Raw genomic sequence first — 25,151 nt, forward strand, 5'->3', positions numbered from 1 at the left:
CTGGAGGAATATTTCCCAGCAGTATACTTTCAATTCCTTTCATATTCTATTCAATCAATTTCCCAGTATGAGATTTGGGTTTAATTCTCCAATTAACAATCTGTCACATCAGACACTACTAATTCAAAGTTTTCAGAAATTCTACTTCTTCCCTAGGACACATGCAATTAATATCCTTATATTCCCAAATTCCTGAACTAGAGCTAAAGTATCATGAGATGGATTTGGAAAAAAAAAAAAGTTAAATATTTACTTACCCACCAGCATCTCAAAAAGGAAAACACCCACAGACCACCAATCACATTCTCGCCCATAGTAACCATCACCCCCTTGTGATTTCAGAACCTCAGGTGATATATAATCAGGTGTTCCAACTGCTGTGTCACAATGCACCATGCCTGTCTGGGGAAATAGCACAGATAGAGAGAAGAGGATGTGTGTAAAATCACACATAAATAGAACTAATTTGTTTATTACATATAAGCGACATAAACTGCTCCCAACAGAACTTCACTGCTGACATGGCTTTGGCAGGACAGAGAACAAGTGCATTATGAAATGCATAAAAATTTGGGTATTTCCTTACCTTGTTGGAGTCATAGTTAGCAAAACTAAATTTATCTTTGTTTAAAACTCTAAAGTCTAGATTTGAAGTGTTTCTTTTATTTTTGTTTCTCAACAAAACGTCAGCATTTTTTTAATTGCTTAGTACTTACTTCATCCATCTTCATACATGTGCCAAAATCTGCTAATTTCAGATGTCCATGTTTATCCAAAAGCATGTTGTCAGGCTTCACATCCCTGTGAATTAAACCCATGGAATGGATGGCATCCAGAGCAAGAACCACTTCTGCGGTATAAAATTTGGCCCATTTCTCAGGCACGTCATAGTTACTCATGAGGTTTACAAGGTCTCCACCAGGCATGTACTCCATCACCATGTACAGATACTTATCGTCTTGAAAGGCACAAAAGAGCTGAAAAACAAAATGGTAAAAAAATTTTTTAGGGAAAGACAGAAAACCCAAACCATAAACAGAACAAAAACCAAAATCTGTTATTACTGTTATTGAAAAAACACACAAATTATTTTATGTACAAAACTAAGTTGAACTTTATGAAATTTTCGATTTTAGATTGATTTGGACATCTTTAAAGGAAATCAATTACAGACAAAACTTTGATATGGGTATCTTCTTCATAGTTACTAACAAAATATGTATAAATAAATCACGTTCCCTCCTGGAAAATACAGGAATCTTTTTACACAGAAATATTTGAAAAGAAAAAGAATGCAGAACATAAAAGGTGAAAGAATAACAGAAAAATTCATAACGAAACCCCAAAACACTGCACATAACTCACAAAGGGAGCCGAGGCAGCAGGAGCTGTTCACAGACTCGGCGGCTGCAAAAAGAGGGGATGAGCGCCACGCCCCTGGAAGGGCGACTGGTAGCCACATTTGGAGCAGGTCCTTCCCCTCTTTCCCCTTCCCCACCTTCTTGCTTACAATAGCAGCAAGTGACAGTGTTACCTGGACCCATACTAACACAGTGGCACTGACACCAGAGAAATTAAGACCCCAAGCTAGGCTGCCCCCAGGAAAGACACAGGAATCACAAATTCAAAAGGAAAGTTATCCATATTCCATCCCCAAATTCCATGCCCCACCCCTCCCAGAAAAAAGCAATCACAAACAGAAAAGGTTTCCCCAAAGAGTAAAAGAGAGCAAAACCAAGAAATCAACATTTGAGTAAAACAAACATCATGACATACAAAGAACTGGAGAAACAACAAAACTGTCCATATACACATGGATTTATATTGAGGTTTTCTATTCCATTTAGTTACTTTATTTTTACTCTTACCACCAAGTACCACAGTATTTTAATTTGTTCTGTTAAACTTGATTGATATTGATTAGGGTCCTTAGATTTATGGGTTTATAGATTTCATTAAATTTGGGAAAATTCTGGCCATTAGTTCTTCAACTATTTTTGCTGTTTCTGCTCCTGTCCCATGACCTCCAACCCCTTTCTCACACTGGAATTACTCATGTCATCTGCTTGATGTCATACAACAGGTAACCGATACTCTCTTTGGTATTTTCCCCCCAATCTTTTTTATTTTCTTGGTGTGCCTCATGTGGTATAGTTTTTATGCTTTGTCTAGAGAAATGAAATAAAAGGCTTGTATGCAAATGTTCACTATTTATAATAACCCTAAAGTAGAAACAAATTCAAATTCCCAGCAACCACTAAATGGACAAAGAAACTGAGTATTATGCATATACTGTTTCCACCCACCCAGACATGCTGCAGTGCAATTCTGATGGCAACAACACCTAGAGTTAGTATCAGACCCCACAAGTTAGAGCTCAGCCCTCCACAAGACTGCCCTCACCTCAGACATCAGCCACACTTTCGGAGTCCCCAGGCTACCAGGGTGACTCCGAGAACTATACTTACGGTCCCAGTTTTATTACAAAGGATGCACACAGGGTAAAGTCTGAGAGAGAGCACAGAGTTCCTATGCCTTCTCATGGAATCGGAGTGCACCACACTCTGCACGTCAGTGTATTAACCAGTCGGGAAGCTCCACTGAGCGTCAATGCCCAGAATTTTAATCAAAGTCTCGTTACATAGGCATCATTAAATAAATCACTGGCCATGGGATATAACTGAGTCTTCGGCTCTCCTCTCCTCCCTGGAGTTTGGGCAGCTTGGTCTTTCTGGTGACCAGTCAGGTCCTGTCTCAAAGCTAGCAGAAGGCTACAGGGAGTTGTCTCATTAGCACGACAAAGATTCCTATCACTGTGGAAATTCAAGCACATTTAAAAGCTCTCTGCTATGAACTGGGGACAAAGAACACATATTCTTTGTTATCCTATGCCATACAATGAAATATCACTGAGCACTAAAAAAGAAATGAAGTACACGTATGGCATGAACTTCAAAACAGTACACTAAGGGAAAGAGACCTGACCCAAAACACAACTATTGTATGATTCCATTTATCCAAAATGTCCAGAAAAGGCAAATCTATAGAGACAGTAAGCACATTAGTGGTTGTCTGGGGCTGGAGGAAAATGGAAAATGACTATAAATGTGTACAAGTTATTATTTAGGGATGCTAAAAATGTTCTAAAATCAGATTTCAGTGATGGGTACACAACTGTAAATTATTTCCTAAAAATCATGGAATTGTACCAGTTGATATGCAAATAACTTAATAATGCAGCTTTATTCACAAGAGACAAAAAATGGAAACAACCCAATGTCCATGAACAAGTGAATGAACAAACTGTCATGTATCCATGTAAGGGAATGCTATTTGGCAATAAAAAGGAATGAAGTGTTGAAACATTACATCATGGCTCTGGTGGTGTGGCTCAGTGGACTGAGCGCCAGACTGCGAACCAAAGGGTCTCAGTCAGGGCACACGCCTGGGTTGCCAGCCAGGCCCTGGTACGGGGCGTGTGAGGGGAACCACACATTGATGTTTCTCTCCCCCTCTCTCTCCCTTCCCTTCTCTCTAAAAACTAAATAAATAAATCTTTTAAAAAAAAGGAATATACTTATCATGGATAAGTCTCAAAACGATTTTGCTCAATGAAAGAAGCCAGGTGGGATGGGATTAAAGTTAGATTGGACACTGGAGAAAAAAAGATAAGTGAATTTAAAGACATAGCATAGAAACTATGTAAAATGAGACACACCAGAACAACAACAAAAAGGCTGTGAAATAATAATAATAAAGAAAACAATACCAATTACCCACAGGACAACATCAAGCAAATTATATATGTGTAACTCAGGCCAGAGAAAGAGGCTGAAGAATTGAGACAGAAGAAATACTCGAAGAAATAATGGTCAGCTCTTTTCTGGCTGGAACCATGGAGGGTGCGGAAAATAAGAAAAAGGTCCCTGCTGTGCCAGAAACCCTTAAAAAAAGCAGAGGAATTTCGCAGAGCTGAAGATCAAGCACCTGAGAAAGAAGTTCACACAAAAGATGCTTTGAAAGGCAAGGAGGAAGCTTATCTATGAAAAAGCTAAGTACTATCACTTGGAATACAGGCATGTACAGAATTGAGTCGAATGGCTAGGATGGCAAGGAGAGCTGGCAACTTCCATGTACCTGCGGAACCCAAACTGGTAATCGTCATCAGGATCAGAGGTATCAATAGTGTAAGCCCAAAGGTCCAAAAGGTGCTGCAGCTTCTCCGCCTTTGCCAGATCTTCAATGGTATCTTTGTCAAGCTCAAAAAGGCTTCAATTAACATGCTGAGAAATGTAGGACCATATATTGCATGGGGGTGACCAAACCTGAAGTCAATAAATGAGCTGACCTACAAGCATGGTTATGACAAAACCAAAAACAACAAAAAACTAACTGCCTGACAGATAACACGCTGACTCCTCAATCTCTTAGTGAATATGCTTCACCTGCATGGAGGGTCAGAGCCATGAGATCTGTACTGCTGGAAAATGCCTCAAAGAAGCGAACAACTTCTTGTGGCCCTTTAAATCGTCTTCTCCGCAAGGTGGAATGAAGGAAAAGACCATCCACTTTGTAGATTGTGAAGGTGTTGGCAATAGGGAAGATCAGATCAACAGGCTTATCAGAAGGATGCAGGAAGGTATCTACCACGGTTAATTTGGTCAGTTAATCCTGTGGAGGTCACAGCTGATCTCAGAGATACAAACTCTCTTCTTAAATATTGTTACATATATCAGGTGCATACGTTCCAGGTCATGACTACCTGCACATTTGTATGTGAATGTTAAGCCATAATGTTTAAGCCATCATTTTGGTTATAACACGTTTTCGTAAGGGTGTGTGATATTTGATAGTAAATTGTATCTGAGAGATACCATGAATTCTGAAGTCATTGTTGGCATACTTTACTTCATGAGCTTCAAAGTCACTGTTGTATTTTTTTTATTTACCATTGAAAATGTCTGGAAAAATATATCAATTTGATAATCCAGGAGATGTTGAACAACTTCAGCGAATACTACTCAAGTCCAATGATGAGAATGATAGAGTCAAATGTGAAAAGGAAGGCGATTTATAAGAGGAAGATTATGTGGAAGTTCGTTCAGAAGATTCGGATAATGAGCAAGATATTTTTAGTGAAGAGAGTGAAGATGAATTAGACATGAATGAAGAGTGTTTTTTTGGAAAGGATAAAGAATCAAAGTGGAGGGGAAATCCAGTAAGAAAACAAATTAGAAAGCAGCCACAGAGTATTTTGTGTCAACTTCTGCTAGTTCAGCTGGACACAAAAATGTCAAGACAGAACTTGAAACTTTGAACTGATTTATCAAAAATAAGATTTCAGATCTTATTTTATTATATACAAATAAATACATCAATTCTATCTCAAGCCAGTTTTCATGAGAAAAGAGGTGCTAAATGAATAGACAAAACCAAATTGAAAGCATTTCTAGGCCTCTAATATACAGCTGGTTTAATTGCAGTAATCAGCTACATTTGCAGTATTTATGAGCTACAGATGGTAGTGGGACTGAACTTTTTACACTTAAAATATCTTTACAAAGATTTAGGTTTATTCATAATTGTATCAGGTTTGATGACAAACTTACCCACTTAGTATGCCTGAAAATGGACAAATTAGCATGAAGTTTTTTTCATTCATGTGGCAATTTTTTGTAAACCTCAAAATTGTCTTCTGTAAGCAAGGTATCAAACTCCCAGATCATTTAAGTCACAGGCGGCAAACACAAGGCCTGCGGGCTGAATCCAGTCCTCTGCCTTGTTTTATCCGGCCTGGCACCTTGTTTCTACCTGGTGGCAGAGCCGAGCTCCTTGCCCCTAGGTTAGGGAGTAGTTACATTTATACAGTCCTAAAGTTACATCCGGCCCCTTTGAGGGCAACCATGAGGTTGATGTGGCTCCCACTGAAAATGAGTTTGACACCCCGATTTAAGTATTCTGCATATGCATTGATACTGCTAATTTTACTCCTAACATTTGTTCAAAATGTCTGTAAAATTAGCTATTAGTATAAAACAATCTTTAGAGAAACAAAGCTAGTGAGGGGTATCACTGAAAGAAGGCACAACAGAATCATCAATTCCTTACTAAGAGTCAAATACAAGGCTGAATTAGGAACCCAAGACTGTCTTACATTATAGGTAATACATAAAGGACTGCAGAAGAATTTTCAAAATCTTTATTGCATGAAATTGTTTTTTCTTAAGTTGCCGATGGTTTATTGATAGTATTAAAGTAGAAAGATTCAAACAGCTCCACATGGTGTTTTGAAATTCATCCAAACTGCAGGCTGGGTGACCTGCAGGTTTGAGAGGCTGCCCAGTCCAAGAGCTTGCGTGAAGTTTTTTTTTATTTTTAGACAGGTGGATTCTTATTTTCATTACATAAATCACAAGAAAGAGTAGACAGGAGATAATGGCATACTTTTAACCAACCCAACCCCATTCTTTGTAAAGGGATTAAAAAAGTTGTAAGTAATACTTGCTTCTATAAATAAATGTAAGTTTTACAGGTCATGTCCATATGAATACTACTTAGGGACATTAAACAAGTATATAAATCAGATCTTATTTAAAATAAGTGCGTTGTCACTATGTAAAGGAGATATAGGATATTTAGCACATAAAAACAATAATTAGGAATGATAAGCACTTACAAAAAAGAGAAATACACTTATAAAAGTCAGTATGCTTACCTGAACCACCCAGGGACTGTTGGCAAAGGCCATAATATCTCTTTCTTCCCAGAAAAAAGCAGAATCTGATCTTTTTATCATTTCAAACTTACTAAGAAGTTTCATAGCATAAACCTTCTGTGATGCTTTATGACGAACCTGTTGATTTTTAAAATGCAAAAAATTAATATTTTAATTTTATGAGAGAAAGGTGAACAACAGATCATACTATAATGCTATTATTAAAAGACTTTAGATACAACACATAATGATCCTTAGGTAACTAATAAAAAGTAAAAGAATATCATTTCTAATGAAAGAAACAGGAGAAAATTCTCAATAGCCTGAATATTTCATAAAACATACCATACCACCCTCTTTAAATGCCAAGTTCAAAATACAGCTCTCATTTCATCTCAATAAAGCTGAATTCTTGAAGCTTCATTCCCTCATGTAATTGAGCTAACCAATTTTAAGAATACTGTAAAATGAGAAACTTATAAGATATGTACATGTATCCTTCACTATCTTAACATGAAAAGAACCTAATAAATGTAGGTATTGAGGAATATTTGTAATTTTGTTGTCATCCTTATTTCTTTCTACATATCCTATTTAAGAGGTTTTTAAGGGAAATAAGCTATCAACAATGCAGTTATTTGATTAATTCTTATCTTCTTCATTAAACTATAAATTCTGTAAGGGCAAGCACAGTGTCTATTCTGACCTCCATTTTAGAATATAACATAGCAAATTCACAGAGCCAATCAGATTTAATGATTATAATAACTAACATTTACTGGATAATAATAAATAATAACTGCTAACATTATGCCTGGATATCTAACAGGATGTTTGAAACTGAACTCCAAGTCTTCCCCCGGAACTTATTACCCCGTCGTCCCCACTGCGGTGAATGGCATCTTCGCCCTTCCAGCTGCTCTGGCTAAAGCCCTTCAGCCCCTCCTTTCCTCTCACACAGCTCCTCCAACTCATCAGCAGTCATGGCACTGCTGCCTTCACACCGTTTCTAACTATGTCCACTGGTACCGCCCCCATCTAACATTTCATTTCAACTTCCTGCAATAGTCTCACCTAGTTTTCCTGCTGTCACTCTCACCCACCAACAATCTGGTGACCTCTCCAAAATATAAACCATTTCCTGTCACTCCTCGCCTTAAATAACTCTAACAGGTTCTCATCTCATCTCTATATGTCTTGTTCCCTCTGTCTGAAATCACCTCTTACAGCAAGCAGAACCCAGTCCCTCACTTTAAAATCCCTGCTCAAATGTTACCTTCTCAGTGAGGTCTACTCTGATCAAGCCACTTAAACTTTCAACTCATCCTCCCCCTCTGCTGCCCACACATTCCCTGTTCCATTCTCTCTTCCTTGCTTTTGCTCCACTGCACTTATTACCATCTTATACACTATTTTTAACTTATTTATTATCTCTCAGCACTAGAATTTAAACTCAATGAAGGCAAGGATCTCTGTTTTGTTCACTGCTTAGTCGCCAATGTCTACGACAATGCCTGGAACATAATAACCTTTCAATAAATTTGTTGAAAGGATAAATTTACTGTGTGATGCTTCCTATGTGGCAAACACAGAGTGTTTTGATAAATGGACTATCTTATTTAATGTTTTCTCTTTTTTTAATATTCACCCTAGGACATGCCTATTGATTTTAGAGAGGGGGAGGGGGGAAAGAAACATGGATGTGGAGGATAAACACGGACCGGCTGCCGCTAGGACACACCCTGGGCACGAGCTCTGCCTAGGAATCAGACCTGCAACCTGCCAGTTTACGGGACCATGCTCTAACCAACTGAGCCACACTGGCCAGGGCCATCTTATTTAATCTTCATAACAATCCTAATGAGGCATTATTTCCACTTGTTACAAATGAGAAATTTGAGGCACAAAGAAATTAAGTAACTTGCTTGAGGACTACATAGATAGTGAGTAAAATGAAGACTTCAAGGTTGTCTGCATCCAAGAATCTGTACCTATGCTATTTCCACACAGATATTACCCGCAATTAGGATGCTTTCCCCAGAACAGGGCCAGACTGGGGCTGTTGAACCAGCCTCCATTCACTCAGTGCCCCTCCCCTTTCACTCAGAGTATGCCAGTCTTTGTACAACAGATTGTATGTTCATGTACTGAGGACTGGAAGAAAGAAGATAAAAGGTAACTGAGCTCCTGCTGACAGATCAGACCTAAATGACAGCGAGACCTAAATGAGCTAGCCTACTCCCACCTTCCCAATTTAAACCTTGTCGTTTTCCTCTCCTTGTTCATACTTCAGGCACACTTACCTTCTTTCAGTTCCTCTAATATATCTTTCCAGAGGATCTTTACTGGCAACCTGGAAGGTACTAGAAAATCTATCACAGTTTCCTGACTTCAACTCTTCCCCAGAGACTAGCCCTTCTCTACTTAACTGAAATATAAACTCGAATGAGTGACCACCCTATCCAAAGCAGGAATTCATTGCTCTCCACCCTAGAACTCTTACTTGTTTTTTTCCTAGCACATACCATACTTGTAATTTTTTTATGTTGTTACCTTATATTTATTGTCTATCTCCCATATTAGAACGTAAGCTCAACAAAGGGTAAGATTATTGGTGCCTGTTTCATTCTCCAGTATACATACCCTCAGTGCCAGGTACAATGACATCACTGGCAATTAAAATAGATACTCACTAAATATTTGATGAGTGAATTAATGTCTGAAAAAAAACTTTTATATTGGCCAAACTATAAATTTCCAGTTATAAGAAAAAATCAACAGGTAATATTTCTAGTTATCATTCATCAAGTACTGCCCACATATGAGATCAATACTTTTATTATATTGATTAAAATAAGACCAACCAGCCCTAACCAGGTGGCTCAGTTGTTGGAGCATCGCCCCACACACCAAAAGGTTGCAGGTTCAATTCCCTGTCAGGCACATGCCTAGACTGCGGGTTCAATCCCCAGGTGGGGTGCATACAAGAGGTCAATCTTTCATATTGATGTCTCTGTCTCTCTCTCTCTCTGTCTCTGTCTCTGTCTCTCTCTCTCTCTCCCCCGCCCTCCCCCCTTCCTCTCTTCCTGCCCTTCCTCTCTTTCTAAAATCAATAAACATATCCTTGGGTGAAGAAAACATTAATTGATTAATTAATTTAAATAAGGTCAACCAAAGGAATGCTCATGTCCTCCCCAGAAAAGATATGGAAGAACCATACTTTACAGATCTGAAAATTTATAAATGCAATAAAATTTCAGAAAATTAGGCAATAATGTACCTGTTCAGTAAAGAGAGTGCCTCTCCCTCCATCTACCCATGCAAGAAAAGTTGTTTGTTGAATGGACAGGAACAAGTCATTCACAGAAAAGACAGACAAGTCTTAGCATGAAACAATAAATATGTTATCACTCAGAATCATGCCCTTCTGGCTAGGATAAAGTAACTAGTACCAGCACACCCTCCCACTGTAAACAACCATCAAAATGACAAGACAGAGTCTGCCTGGTAGTGGGAACAGAGAGGGGACCACAGAGAGCCCTGAGCAGCCCCACCACCGCTGCCCGAGAGGAGCTGCAGCTGCCCACAGCTGCCCACCATCACCGCTACCATGACCAGTGAGGCTGAGATCCAGCAGCTGCCCTCCGCCAATGCCACCCTCACCCTTAGCACTGCCAACACCAAGCCCAAGCCTGGCACCACGGGTAGCAGTGCAGGGAGTGGTGGCCCACATGGCCTTGCCAGTGGGGACAAAAAGGTCAGCGCAACAAAGGTTTGGGGAATGATTAAATGGTTCAGTGTAAGATAGGGATATGGTTTCATCAACAGGAGTCACACCAAAGAGGATATATTTGTACAGCAGACTGCCATAAAGAAGAACAACCCCAGGAAGTACCCAATCAGTGTAGGAGATGGAGAGGCTGTGGAGAAAAGGTGCAGTCAGTAAATGTTGCGGGCCCTGGTGGAGTTCCAGTGCAAGACAGTAAATGCATAGTAGACGAACCATTATGGACACTATCCACGTCACAGGGGTCTTCCACCAACTGTCGGCAGAACTGTCAGAATAGTGAGAGTGGGGAAAAGAAAGAGGGATCAGGGAGTGCTCCCAAAGGCCAGGTCCCACAGTGCCACCCTCTGGTGGGTGACGGTTCCCACCTTATCGCATGCAGAGACCCAGTGGGCATAACCCCCAGTCTTCCAATCACAGTCCTCTCTCCTATGCAGGGAGAAGGGACGGAGGGTGCTGACAACCAGAGTACAGGAAAACAAGGTAGACCAGTAACACAGAATATGTGTGGGGCTACAGACCACGATTCTGCAGGAGCCTTCCTCACCAAAGGCCGCCTAGAGAGGACATCAATGAAGAAGATGAGGAAAACCAAGGAGATGAGATACAAGGTCAGCAGCCACCTCACTGTCGGTACCGTGGCAACTTCAATTACCGACCCAGGTGCCCAGAAAACCCTGACATGGCAGAGAGGCAAAAGCAGCTGATCCACCAGCTGAGAATTCATCTGCTCCCGAGGCTGAGTAAATGCAGGCTTACCATTCATTCTACCAGCATCCAGATTAGTCATCCAAGAAGCAGAAATGAATATGAAATTCCAGGAATAAGAAATGAACAAAAGATTGAGGCTGAAAACCTTAAATGCTTGCTTTCTGCCCACTGACCAGATAACTAGAACAATCTGCATTATCTGTTTTATTGTTTTTACCTAAAGATGTCTTTTGGGTAATGATCTATGTGTTGTTCTTTTTTTAAAGCCTCATTTTTCTCAATACACCTTTAAAGGTTTTTAAACTGTTTCATACCTGGTCAAGTTAAAATTTTTAAGAGCCTCATTTTTAATATGTAATAACAGTTTACAAGTTGATTTTTTTCAAAAAGGTCAATGAACTGCAAACACCTGTTAAAGGTCTTAAATAAATTAAATATGTGTGGGTAAAAAAAAAAACACAACAAAATGGCAAAACTCACGAACCAACAGTTTTCAGGCCTTTGTCAATAGGCAGCACAAGACTGTAATCCCTGGGAGAAGAGACACTCACCAAGTCAGCACCATAACTATCCAAACACTGTCTCAGCCAGCATACAGGTGATCATCTAAACTAAGCATAGTGGTCCTGCCGAGTTGAGGAAGCAGAGATCAGAGTTCAGGATGGGTAAGGCAGGTAAGATTATGCTGGGGAGAAACAGGAAAGTAAAGAGCAATGCAGAGGGAGGTGCCCAGAAGTACCACGTGAGTGAGTCCTTGGCTAAAGGATGAAATACCCAAAGAGAAAGTACCCAGGGTTTACCGGAGAGCAACTGCTATCGGGTTGATCACAGAAGAGAGACACTACAGTTTAAACAACATTGAAGGGACATTTGATTTCCAGTCACACAAGAGTGGAGAAACCTTGCCAATTTTTTGGACATCCAGGTGAGATTAGGAGAAAGAACCATGCTCTGAAGCAAGGCCTACTCTAGCACTCCCTAACAAGCCCTAATAACGCCGAACCCTAAAAGAGCAAAAGAGGAGCAGAGTTGAGAGGGTCAGTCCTCCCAGCAAAAAAAACTTGGGAAGCAACTTGGTCTTTTCACAAACGTACATTTCCAAAGTAAAAAACAAAGCCTGCACAAGGTAAGGGTGATCAGCAAATAACTGGACAGCTTGTTAAAATGAAAATAAACATTCATCAAAGAAAAAAACAACAGAATCCAGAGTTTCTATCACATATCAATTAGGACCAGTATATAATTTAAAATTATGATAGGTAAAAAGGAAAACGTGATTCATCATCAAGGAAAAAATAAAAAACCCCAATAGATGTTGGACTTAGCTAACAAAGAAAATATGTTAAAGAAAAAAATTTAAAAATAGTCTTGAGGGAACACAGGGAAGTATCTACAGGAATGGAAACCACAAAAAAGAACCAGGTGGAAATTCTACAACTGAAAAAAAAAATACTAAAATGGAAAACTCATTGGAAAGGCTAAACAGAGAATGGAGATAGAAGGAGCCAGTAAACTTGAACTCAAATTAATCTGAAGAATAAAGAGAAAAATTAATAAATGAAAATGAATTCATCTTGGATTCCTGAAAGACATTTTTAAACAGTCTAAAATAAGTGCAAATATAAATGGACTAAACACTCCAATTCAGAGGCAAAATTATGAGAACTGATTTAAAAGCAAAATCTAACCTTATATATTTTAAATAGAAGACCAAATAGGTTGAAAGTAAAAGGATGGGATAAGATACACCATGCAAATGGCACAAATAAGAAAGTGAACACAGCAATATTAGTAACAAAGTAGACTTCAAAGCAAAGGGAAAAAGAGGGTAATTCAGACAAAAAGGAGTGTAACACATCAGGAAGGCATAGAAATTCTAAATATGTATGCATCTAATAAATAAGCCTGAAAAGTCATGAAACAAAAATTGACAGAATTAAAGAAAAAAAACTGACAAATCCATAATTTCAGTTGGAAATTTTAACATCCCCTCTCAGTACTTGATATAACAAGTAAACAAGACTTCAGTATGGCTATAAAGAAAACAGAATGAGAACTGTCTAATCAAATTACAAGTATAAATAAAGGTTATTACATCAATACATTATATCACTTCTCATTTTAAAATATTTTGATACTTGAAGTATTCTGATATACTGTAACTCTACACAAAAAGACTCCTATATGCAAAGGGCCAAATCTGTTATGATGAGGGTCAAAGGTTACATCCATCTTCTATATTAACTTACTAAACTGGAATAACAATTCCTTTGATTTATATAGTATTATGACACTTATAGAATGCTGAAAATAAACCCATGAAAAAGCAATATGAAAACATGGGTGGGGCCCTGGCTGGTGTACCTCAGTGGATTGGGTGTGGGCTGCAAACCAAAGGGTCACCAGTTCAATTCCCAATCGGGGCACATGCCTGGGTTACAGGCTAGGTCCCCAGTAGGGGGGCACATGAGAGGCAACCACACACTGATATTTCTCTCCCTCTCTTTCTTGTTCCCTTCCCCCCTCTCTAAAAATAAATAAATAAAATCTTAAAAAAAAAAAAAAAGAAAAGAAAAAGGAAAAACACAACCACGGGTGGGGAACAGGGGATTAAAGGACAAATCATCCTAGTCTTAAAACTGGAAATACCTTGCACAGCAGATAGACCAGATTTTTAACTGATTTTTATGTCCAATAATCAATCATCTCAAAGCAAATGCTCATTCCGGCACTGCTGTTACATGTTGTCTTAAAAAATGTTTAAAATGTTGTTAAAAAGAGGTTGCTATGGTATCCCCTCTTCTATATTAATGCCACTCTTCAAACCTTCACTTACTCTAAGAACAAATTAAATTTTGAATTCTTCCTAACTTCATTACAAAAAGCAACCCATATAACATGAGTCAATCAATTAATTTATACTGTAATATTATTACTTATGACTCAGACCATAAAAGAATTTTAAGAATTCTGTTGTAAAGCATAGCTATGAACAGAAACAAAGAGATACTTATCAAATGGTAGAAAATAGTTAAATATTTGTATGTTTAATCTTTTATAAATGAATTAATGAAACAAAAACAAGTCTGGGAGGAAAAGGCCATTCATTTAAATAAACAAAAAGTTACACAAACAAGCATAAGATGATTTTCTAAACATGAGAAAATGCTTATTGACTTTATTTTTGGTGATTCTTTATGCAAAACTATTTCACTCTCTGTGTTTCCATAGTACTTATAATAAACTAATATTATAATTAGTTGTGTACATGTCTGTTCCTTCAGGAACAGAATACAAGCATTAATATGTGGGGATGCCTAGTGACTGGCATAACGGTGAACTGTCTAACTCTGCAAGTTCAGCAAAATCATATCTATATATATAAGATCTATAAAATGTTTAATAAATAAAAACTATTTGGGGTAGATGCTTTAGTTAATGAGGCCTGAGTTTCATTTAATCTATTGTGACAGAATACGTAATTGGCTCACAACACAAGAATCAAGAACCACCAGCTTACAGTCTTTGACCTGATCCACAGAACCAACATTGGGAGGCAATAGTTGTATTCATGCCAAACATCCACTTTTAAAATTCATTAGCACTAGTACTACAAAGTACTACAATAAAGCACTATTACTTTAGGAAAGCTGGTTTCCATTGATCTTCCTTCTGACAATGTCCCTTTCTGAATGGTTCTATTATAATCTCCCTCAGAATCTCCGTATATTCCCCTTTGTTTTTAGCTCCTTCTCTTCTATTCAACATGGACGGATAAAACCAGTAAGGCACAGTAGCTATTCATTATCACACTGCACAGAGTGCTGCTTAGAAGCAGGGATTTAGATGTCAACAAACCTGCACAAACGTCCTACCTATTTATGAACTATGTGGCCAATTAACCCCTCTAAATTTCAGTGCCTTTGCCTACATAGGAATCTCACAGAACTGTTGCAAAGATAAAATGAGATAAAGAATATAAATACTTAGCACACAGAATATACTTAATGATGCTCCTAGTCTAATGTTTCTATTTGTTACAGAAAAGATTGTTAAATTCCTCAGTAGGTGTTGCAAAAACACCATATAATTGACTATATATACATATATGTTAAATAAAACAACAACAAAAAACAGTCAAAAAGAGTTAACAGTGGTTTCATCTCAGCTGATGGAATTCTGGATGATTTTTATTTTCTTGTATTTGTTTATATGTATTTTCCACAGCTAATATGTACTTGTTTTTTTAAAAAATTTTAAGTGAATAAAACATTCTTACATGTACCTAGAGACATGCTTGGAAAATCCTAAAATGAGCCTAGTGCTCCTGAAACATTTTTGGACAAAAACTTCTGAAAACCATTCTAAATAAAGTACCCCAATGGGGGTAAATAAAGTACCCCATTTGAGGCTTTCACGTTTATTTTTAATATCAAAATAATAGATTATTTTTACAGGAAGATCCAATGCACCTACTTGACAAACCTGGAGCAGTTACCGTGCGCCACTAAGGTTTCCACTGAAGAAGCAAGAAAATGGTAGCCTCGAACTTTGTCTGGTCTGGTTGCAGCAACCAAGATTGAACGGGGGAACACAGGAATTACAAAAACGTGGAGGGAGCAAAGTAATGTTTGCAACTCAGAAATAATCTTGTAACCAGCAAAGAGCCTGTCTTATTCCAAAAAAGGACTAAAATTTTTGAGTTTACATGACACGTGTTAGAAAATAATTTCCCTTACACTCTTGCCTACTGGTTGATTCCACTTTAAAAGCATAGTTTAAACCAATTAAATTAAAAGCAAGTGAGTAAGGGGGGGGGACAAGATCCTCATCTCACATCTGTCTTGAGTTCTGTCACTGAGGGCCTACAACGCCTCAGCACACTGGATCCTCAGGAAGCACCTGAACCCAGGAATCAGGAAGGATCACAGTCAATTCACTTCAATGAAAACTTTCTATGATTCAGGCTCTGTGTTGTACAGAATGTAAAAAGGCAAGAAAAATCCAAGTGGACCTATGCAGTTCCAATGCATATTGTCTGAGGGTCAGCTGTGTAATTAGAAGATGCAGAGGAGAGATCACACTCAAATAAAGGTCAGGAAGGAGAGTAAAGGGAAGCAGGAAATTTTTCTTATTTTTTAAAATGAGCACTGAAAACAGAAAGTGAAACAACGTGACAGAAGAAAGAGGTAAACAGAGTATACTCTGAAATTAGTAGCCTGCCCAGAATGAATAGTATCTAATGGAAAATATGGGTAAAAAGAGAGAATTGCTGACTTCTTAAGACTGCTTGAAAGGCCAGGATGAAGACTTTATTTAGTAGACAAGGGAACCAGGAATGCAAGGAGATACAATGAATATATTTTAGAAGGATCAATTTGGCAGCAGTTTGTATTAAGCAGATTAGATCTCTTCTCATTCTTTGTATATCTCAATATAGAGAGGAGAAGAAATAAAGAAAACATAATGAAAACAAAAACATGTATGTTAAAAAAGCCCCATAGCTGATTCTATTACACAGGGACTGGAGGTAGGAGTGGTACATGAAAATACAAGGACAAGTAGTATGGAGAAAAGACAGCTGAACAGCACTGGGTCCAGCTGAGCCTGGATAGCATGAATCTACAGATAACTTAATAAGCATAGTCTTGATTATTTTCTCTATCAGCACTCCCTAATCTAAAATCAATAGCACGATGTTAGCCGAAGTGGAAAACAAAGCAGAGCACAATGTATACGCTCATACCTGACTAGGGATGAAAGGACATCTTGGATAAAGGTCATGGCAATGAAAACCAAAAAAGCAGAGAGACTGAAGAAATATTAGAAGCGGGACTTACTGAAAAATTAAATATAAGAAATGAGAAAAAGAGAAATCAATAAAATGATTCCTAATTTTTAAAAAAGAGAGGGCGGGGAGAAAGAAAGGGAGAGAAACACTGATGTGTGAGAGAAATATCAATTGGTTGCCTTCCTCTCATGTGCCAACTGGGGACTGGGTCCACAACCCAGGCATATGCCCGGACTGGAATTCAAGCCAGCGACCTTTTGCTGTGGGGGACAATACCCAACCAGCTGGGCCATACCAGTCAGGGCATGACTCCTAATTTTTTATTTGAACACCTGGGTTGACATTGGAATCATCTATCAAGATGGGAAAATTAGAGGAGGAACAGATTTGTAGAAAATTAGTGAAGTTAGAGGGAATCTAGCATTCCAATTTCACATGGTTTAGGTAGTTACGACACATGTTAATGAGATGTCAAATAAGCCATCATATATATGAGTTGAAGAGCAAAGTAGACAGTTCTGAACAGTAGCTATAAATTTGAGCCTTGACATCACAGGTATGCATAGGCTCACCTTGGGAGAGAATGCAGATCAGAGAAACAAGGGTCAAGCCTCTGGGAATTACATCAGGCCCTTGATTACCGTTGTGCTGTTCCACAGCGGCGTGCCACAGCGTGGATGAGGGGGCAAATCCATCCCCTGCCAGGGCTACTGTCTGTGGAGTCTGCACGGTCTCCCACGTCTCCATACGTTTTCTCTGGGGACTCTGGCTCCCTCCCAATCCGAAAGATGTGCACATTTGGTTAACCGGTGTGTCAAGTGACGGCATGTGTGTATGTGAGTGCACCCCGCAGTGGAATGAAGTCCTGCCCAGGGCTGGTTCCCACCTTTGCGCCCTGAGCTACTGGGATAGGCTCTGGCTGCCCTCAACTCTGAACTGAAATAAGTAGGTTGAAAGATAAATTATTTTACTTGTTTTGATTAATCTTCTTAAATGTATGTATAACTCACATCTATCTCAATGTTTAATATTAGAAGGGTTTTGGGTCTTTACTTAGAAGTTTGGTAATGTTTTTGTGGCCACAAATACAGAACTTAACTCTTGTTTATATCAACTAGCCTATGGTAAAATGGCTGCATTAAAGTATGCCATTTCCCTTAAGGTCACAGCTTCTAAGAACCTACTGATGATGTTAAGTGAGGACTTACTTTATAATATTTAGAAGTCAGGTGAAGAATGAACCACTAAGAGATCTGCAAAGAAAGAGCCAGGAACATAGGAAAAGTAGTGTTTCAAGAATAAAGAACAACTGAATACTGGTAAGAGCCTGAGTAAGACGAAAAGTGAAATAAAACTACATATGAAACCTGTATTTGTTGGTATAGAAAAATGGTTTTGACCACACAGCAAAGAAAATGGACCCTGAAGTCGTCTGCCTAGGTTCAAATCTCAGTTCAATTACTTTGTAGCTATGTGAATTTTGGCAGGTTATTTATCCTATCTACCCAAATTTGTCCATCTATAAAATGGGCATAATAGTAAAATATCTATCTAGAAGAACTGTTGTGAAGACTGGTTACTAAATTGCTTAGAAGCCTGCCTGGCATGTTGCAACTAGTATAAAAAAGTGTATACTACTATTTATTTATATATATATATATATATATATATATATATATATATATATATAAAAATGCAAGTTACAAAACCACTTACATAACATATATAAAAAACACATATATTACACATAATTTTAGAAACAGAAAAGTTGGGAAGTTACATATCAAAGTAATAAAAGTAGTTCTCTCTCAGTAGTGGAACCAAAGGTGATTTTAAAAACTATAATGTTGGCTTATTTTCTCATTATTCTACAATGAACACATTCATCATATAAATAAAAAAAATTAATTTCAAGGGGGAATTAGAACTGATGCAATTTTTATAACTCAGTGGGGAAGGGAAAGGTTTCAACTTTCCTAGAATACAAATAATTAGGATAAAATATAACTTTCCACTGAAAATAATTTGACACTACTTTTCCAATAGTCCCCAAATGTTTCCAATTATCAGTGCACTCCACCTCACCCTAAACACTTTAGAGCCCTGAGAGTGGGAATGCATTCGCATGCTCACTGTATAGTTTTAAGTAAGACAACCACCAGGAAACTATTTAATGTCACTTAACACTTTTCTTAAGAACATGTGGAGTAGACAATATCACAAAACCAACAAAAGATAAGGTCCCCAGATGCCAAAATAATAAGATATAACTTCAAAAATTATCATGCTAAAAATACTTGCACTGTTAACTATGAAAACTTGTTTTTATACCCCCCAGTAAAGAATCACACATAAGTAATTCCTAATATATATGCATTATGTTTTAAAAGGGTTAATTTATAACCCTATTCTTAGAAATCAGACTGCAGCTGCATTTTGAAACTGCAGTACTGGCCAGCGTACAATAAGAGCCCCATGAATGCGGCAGCCTTATGTGAGTGCCTATACAGTGTGCTGCCAGTGCATATAATGGCTTCTGACATTCAACAGACATCTGTTAATCAACTGAGGAGAGGACTATTGGAAGAACAATGTATATTATATTAACAGAGATGAAAACTCTGTATTGACCTTAAGAAAACACTTGCAAGGCTACAATTTGTAACTTTCTTTTTCAAAGCAAAGCGGGTTATATCCAAGAGAAGTTAGTAAACATAACATGGAGTATGCATATTGTGATCAAAAAGGTGATGTCACTGAAGCTCGTCCCAACATACATGCACACTGTCGCTGGCTGAACTGTGTGTTGTGCTTTCCCCACCACCCCCAAAGTCGCATTTTGAAGTGCAAACCACGAGTACCTCAGAATGCGACTGCAGGTGGAGATGGGGCCTTTAAATAGGTAAATTACAACGAGGCTGGTAGGGCGGGCCCTAGTCCAATCCGACTGGTGTTCTTATAAGAGCAACTTAGTATACCAAGGCAGTCCAAATTTTATTTACCACATTACCAGTAACTCTTGCCTTGATAACATTCAAGGAAAACCACTCTTTAATCCATAATAACTATTAAGCAATCTATTCCTTGAGTTCTTCACATCCAAGTATAGGTCATTGTTCTGTTTAAATTTCACTTCTATCTGGCCAATGATCTTCCCAATTGATGATTTCTGAATTTGGGCTCATCATCTAAAATTATCCTCATACTTCAGTTTTAACTCATTTGCAAAATTATTCAACATTCCACCACTGCCTCCATAAAATTTATTTTTTTTCCATAAAATTTATTAATAAAATGTTTAGTAAAAGAAAGAACCCGAGAACCGAGCCCTGAGAATCTCTGTCCAAGGTACCATTCATGCCTTCATCAGCCTCATTAGAATTACAGCTATTAAATTAGTTATAATTTAATATAATTTAGCTGCCTACCCATATGCTTATTCATTGACATTTCTACATTATCACCCTCATGTATATCAGACTTTTTCAAATCTATTGTGGATACATATGACGCCTATTGCACTACCCTGATCCTCAAGTTCAATAAACTTATCAAAGGAAGCAATGAAAGGGAGGAAAAAGACAAATGTTAGCCTGCCATGACTTGTTCCTACTTGTTCCTAGAGAAACCTGGGCTAGTGGTATATAATAATCACCGCTTTCCTTGGTGCTCAGTCAAGAAGAGTAAAACACTGTTGAGTGGAAAATGGAATTTGACTCCGTAATTCAACTGTAAGGTCACACACAGTAGTTTCATACTCAGGTGATGGAAACAGAATTATAATAGTTTCTCATTTATACTATAAATGAAATATTTATTGCAAACATTCATAATATTTTTAGCTGGTTCCATTATGACCTGTAAAGATAAATTTCATATTTACTTTCAGTTATTAAGGTATCTTTGTTGGGTTTCTCATACATCTAAATTTATCAGTTAATTAAGCAGAGGTGTTACATTAATCTGAACATGCTAAGGAAAATACAGTAGTTCTGATAAAATATTAGCCAGGCAGATCACGTGTGAAGCCAAGCTGGCCTTCCTCTAAATCACACTGTTTCACAGCTAGTAAGAGACCTGGCATTTACAGCATAATCTCCTCCTTTCACAGAAAACCACCCTGAGGCTCTCAGAGATGGAACGACTTGACCAAACTCAGAAAGCTAGTTCTGGCAATACTGGGCAGAGAAACTACATGTATCCCAGGGTTACTGAAAATGTCTTACAAAACTATGTGGTCAAAACAACAACAACAACACAAATATGTTCTTACCAACTGGACCTCACCAAAAGCACCTCTTCCAATAACTTTTACAACATCGTAGTCTTCTGCCTTCATCTGCAGACCTCTGATTTTTTTCACAATTTTCTCATCTACAATAAAAAGATTGCCACATTTATAATTCAATCATAATTATACACAATATTTTAAAATAATCACATTTGTTAACACATTCTTATTTCAAGAAAGTGGGCAAAATCTATCAGTTTTTAAAGGTTGCCACTTAAAAATCTAAGCTACACATTAACTTCATGTCAAAGAACGAAAATGCTATGGTTTATTAACACATATAAGCAAACACCGCTGATTACCGAAGAGTAGCAGTTAAGCTATTCTGTTTCTGACTCTGCTGCTTGGCAGGTTGCATGACAGCTGCAACAGTGATGACTCAGCAATCCTGAGTGCACTCTAAATCATGGAAGAAAGCTGCCCTACAAGTACTTGCAGAGCTAACTTACTAATGGATTTTGGCAGCTTGTTTCTTTTGTAATCACACGTTGTGGATATGGTAACTATACCAGCAAATAGTAAGAGTCACCACATATATGGCAATAATTGTTACTACATTATGTCTCATTAACTACACTGAAATATCTACATTTATACAAACATAATTAAGTCTTCCAGATAATGTAAAGGTAAATCTTAGAATTGTTAATATTAATTTAAAACTTCTCTTGGAATTGCCATAAATCATCTGTCCAGAAACTAGTAGTCTTAATAATTTATACAAAACCTGGAACTTTATCTACTTTATTATACTACAATTGGTTCTGCTGTTTTTCTTTGAAAATGAAGAATATCAAGTGGTAAGCTAAAAATTACTTAAGTTAAATAAGTTAGTAAGTTTATGAACTTCAATAATATTAATCAAATCTCTCATCATAGTATAATTATGGGATCAAATATGAAGTTTTAACATACTTACATCTATTTAAGAAATTGTCTATATTCTTGTTTTTCCTTAAAGCAGGAAAATCCAAATCAAGGACCAAGGAATTTAAGCCATCCTATTTAATAAAAAATAAAAAGAGGAATAAGTTGTTATAATTTCCAAGCACTTAAAAAGTCTTTACATTTTATCATATATTGTTCTCACTGAATGTCCATCCACTCTGCTAGGAAACTGCCCAGTGGCCCCACATCCAGCACCTTTAACTGGTTTCCTGTCTCTGTCAGAGGACATTAAGACTGACCCTACCATGTTTTCCTTTGTTCTTTTAGCCAACAGAAAAAGTCATTTTTGAAATATGCCTCCACTATTATTTTGGGGGGTTAGATGTCTTTTCTCTCTTCAAATGTCCAGTTAAAAATTCAACAAACTTCTGACTTTAAAAAATACACCCAGACTAAGGGAGTTGCCATTCACTCAACAATCATTAACTTTGTGCCTAGTACAAAGAATAGAAAATCCAAAAATAAATAAGACACTAACTATCCTTACCTTCAGGGAACTTTAGCCTCAAAATTTCATTTCCCCTAAAAACATGAAAACAGGATGATATATTGTTCTGATTTCTACTTTCTTCTTTAAGTTTTCTATATTTTCCAGGCTTTCTACAAGAATGCATTAAATTTAAAATCAAAATAGGAAAAACTATCTACATATAATTTGGTGGGTGTGAAAAAAAAAACTAAGAAACAAACTCTCAAATTAGATATGCTTATGTAGGAAGCCGTATTTCTAAAACACTATCTTATATACTGTCTCATCCCCAAGTATATTTTATCCTGAGGAGGGCTCAGGACTCATTTTAAAAATCCCTGGCTGGCGTAGCTCAGTGGATTGAGCGTGGGCTGCGAACCAAAATGTTGCAGGTTCGATTCCCAGTCAGGGTACATTCCTGGGTTGTAGGCCATGACCCCCAGCAACTGCACATTGATGTTTCTCTCTATCTCCGTCCCTTCCCTCTCTAAAAATAAACAAATAAAATATTTTAAACAAACAAACAAGGGCTCAGATTAAGTGACTTAAGACTTGCCCAAGGTCATGGTATTAGGAAAGGACAAGGAGCTAGTACCCTAAATCTTCAATCTTTCTGCCGTATAGACATAACCCATCCCCCTAGTCCCAATGACCATTAAAACCAAAGGGAACTACTATCTTGTAAGGGTAAAGAAGCCAGAGGGTTGCAGACAACGGCAGAAAGGAAGGGAGGGAGCTGGAGGATTCAGCTAACTTGGAAGGCAGGAGACTAACTGGAGGACTGATGAAGACAAAACAGCAATAAAGAGACCTTTTGGGTACTATACTTTACCATTCAGTTATATTTTAAAATTTTTCATTATTTTAAAAATCTCAGTACTTTATGAAAACATACTTTTGTTTCCTTTTTCTTTTTTTTTTTAATTGTTTTTCAAGTACTGTTGTCTCCATTTTCCTCCCACACTTCGCCCTGTCCAACCCTCAATCCTACCCCTCTTTGGCTTTATCCATGGGTCCTTTATACATGTTCCTTGATGACCCTTCCCCTTGTTTCCCCCATTACCCTCCTCCCTTCTCCCCTCTGGTTACTGTCAGTTTGTTCTTTATTTCCATGTCTCTGGTCATATTTTGCTTGCTGGTTTGTTTTGTTGATTAGTTCCACTTATAGGTGAGATCATATGGTATTTGTCTTTCACCGTCTGGCTTATGAAAATATTCTTTAATAACAAAATGGCAGAGATGCTAAGAGTAGGCTATAAACATTTTCAATTGCAATTAAAATAATTGTTATCCCACTGATATCAATATAGACACACAAAACAATCTAGATTCTCCTTAACTAAAAGAAAAAGAATAGATTAAAAATAATAAATATCCAACCTCCAGTCAAGTTGAGACTGCTAAATTCACTTTGAGACTAGCCACCCCATGAGAACAATTCCGTCTCCAGGACAGCGGAACTGCTTTTCAAAGATTTCAGCATTTTATCATACTAGGCTATTAAATTTTTTTAAGTTTAAAATGTAAAATCTGAATCACTGATATTTTTAGGTATGTCTATATTTATACTCTGTATTAAAATTTCAAATCACAGACAGGTGCTTTCATGTGGAAAGCATTGTTTTATACCATTAACCTCCAAAGGGAAGAAAAAAAAATTTAAATGATAAGGCTTTAAGCTTCTATTATTACAAGAATTAATATCTTCCTCTAGTTCAGACTTCCCAAACAAATAGAATATAAACATTTCATACTGAAATGATAAAGTGCATTAAAATCTCCACCCACACATAGTGAAGACAAAAGAAATCTTTCTTAGAAACAAAACTACAGCTTGACAACATCAGTAAAAGGATTGAATCCTTGCTTACCCCCATACCCTCCCCAAGTTGTCACAAATAGATGGGAAAAAATCTGGAGATGGTTTATAAATATTTCCCATAACATCCCCTACTAGTGTACATTCAGAGTGCTTTCTCAGCAGTTGAAATATTTGAGTAGTTGCTCAACTAAACAATAATACCATTTTGGTTTTTTAAACCATGTTTTAAAGAACAAATACTATTTCATTTGTGTACCATTTTATTTTTATGTAGTATTTATTTTTGAATGGACTATGGTACTTCAATCTGCTAATAAGATATTAGAAGAAACTGTAGAGAATAATATGTAATTGTAAACTTATAGAAATATACTTGAGGTTTTATATAATTTTATGTACATAAAATTTTATGTAAATTTACATTTTAAATGTATTCTATTTAATATCCCTTTAAGAAATAAATTGAGTTATTTAAGGATACTGATATTTTTAGTACATTAAATTAATACCAAAATCCAGTTTCTGGGTTAGCTCAGCACTTGACTGAAAGCCTTTATCTGTGGCCTTCCACATCATGCAATTTCATATGAACCTTAAACAGTTAGATTGTTTTTTCA

At 37.3% G+C, this 25,151-nt stretch overlaps 1 protein-coding gene and 1 pseudogene across 3 annotated transcripts in view; one reads left to right on the forward strand and one right to left on the reverse strand.

The window, feature by feature from the left end:
• The window catches only part of ROCK2 (Rho associated coiled-coil containing protein kinase 2), a 111,607-nt gene that overhangs the window by 39,806 nt on the left and 46,650 nt on the right, over positions 1–25,151 (reverse strand). For all 3 annotated transcript variants that reach the window (XM_036027665.1, XM_036027663.1, XM_036027664.1), the window contains exons 2-6: positions 22,215–22,296; positions 21,278–21,378; positions 6,716–6,853; positions 717–977; positions 258–402 (exon numbers count right to left, since the gene is read on the reverse strand). In XM_036027665.1, coding sequence (XP_035883558.1) covers positions 258–402; positions 717–977; positions 6,716–6,853; positions 21,278–21,378; positions 22,215–22,296 — 727 coding nt within the window. The remainder of the gene's footprint in view (positions 1–257; positions 403–716; positions 978–6,715; positions 6,854–21,277; positions 21,379–22,214; positions 22,297–25,151) is intronic.
• Positions 3,565–4,941, forward strand: LOC118501026 (annotated as a pseudogene).

Source organism: Phyllostomus discolor, chromosome 6 (assembly GCF_004126475.2).
Source record: "Phyllostomus discolor isolate MPI-MPIP mPhyDis1 chromosome 6, mPhyDis1.pri.v3, whole genome shotgun sequence".
In the NCBI taxonomy this organism is placed as follows: domain Eukaryota; kingdom Metazoa; phylum Chordata; class Mammalia; order Chiroptera; family Phyllostomidae; genus Phyllostomus; species Phyllostomus discolor.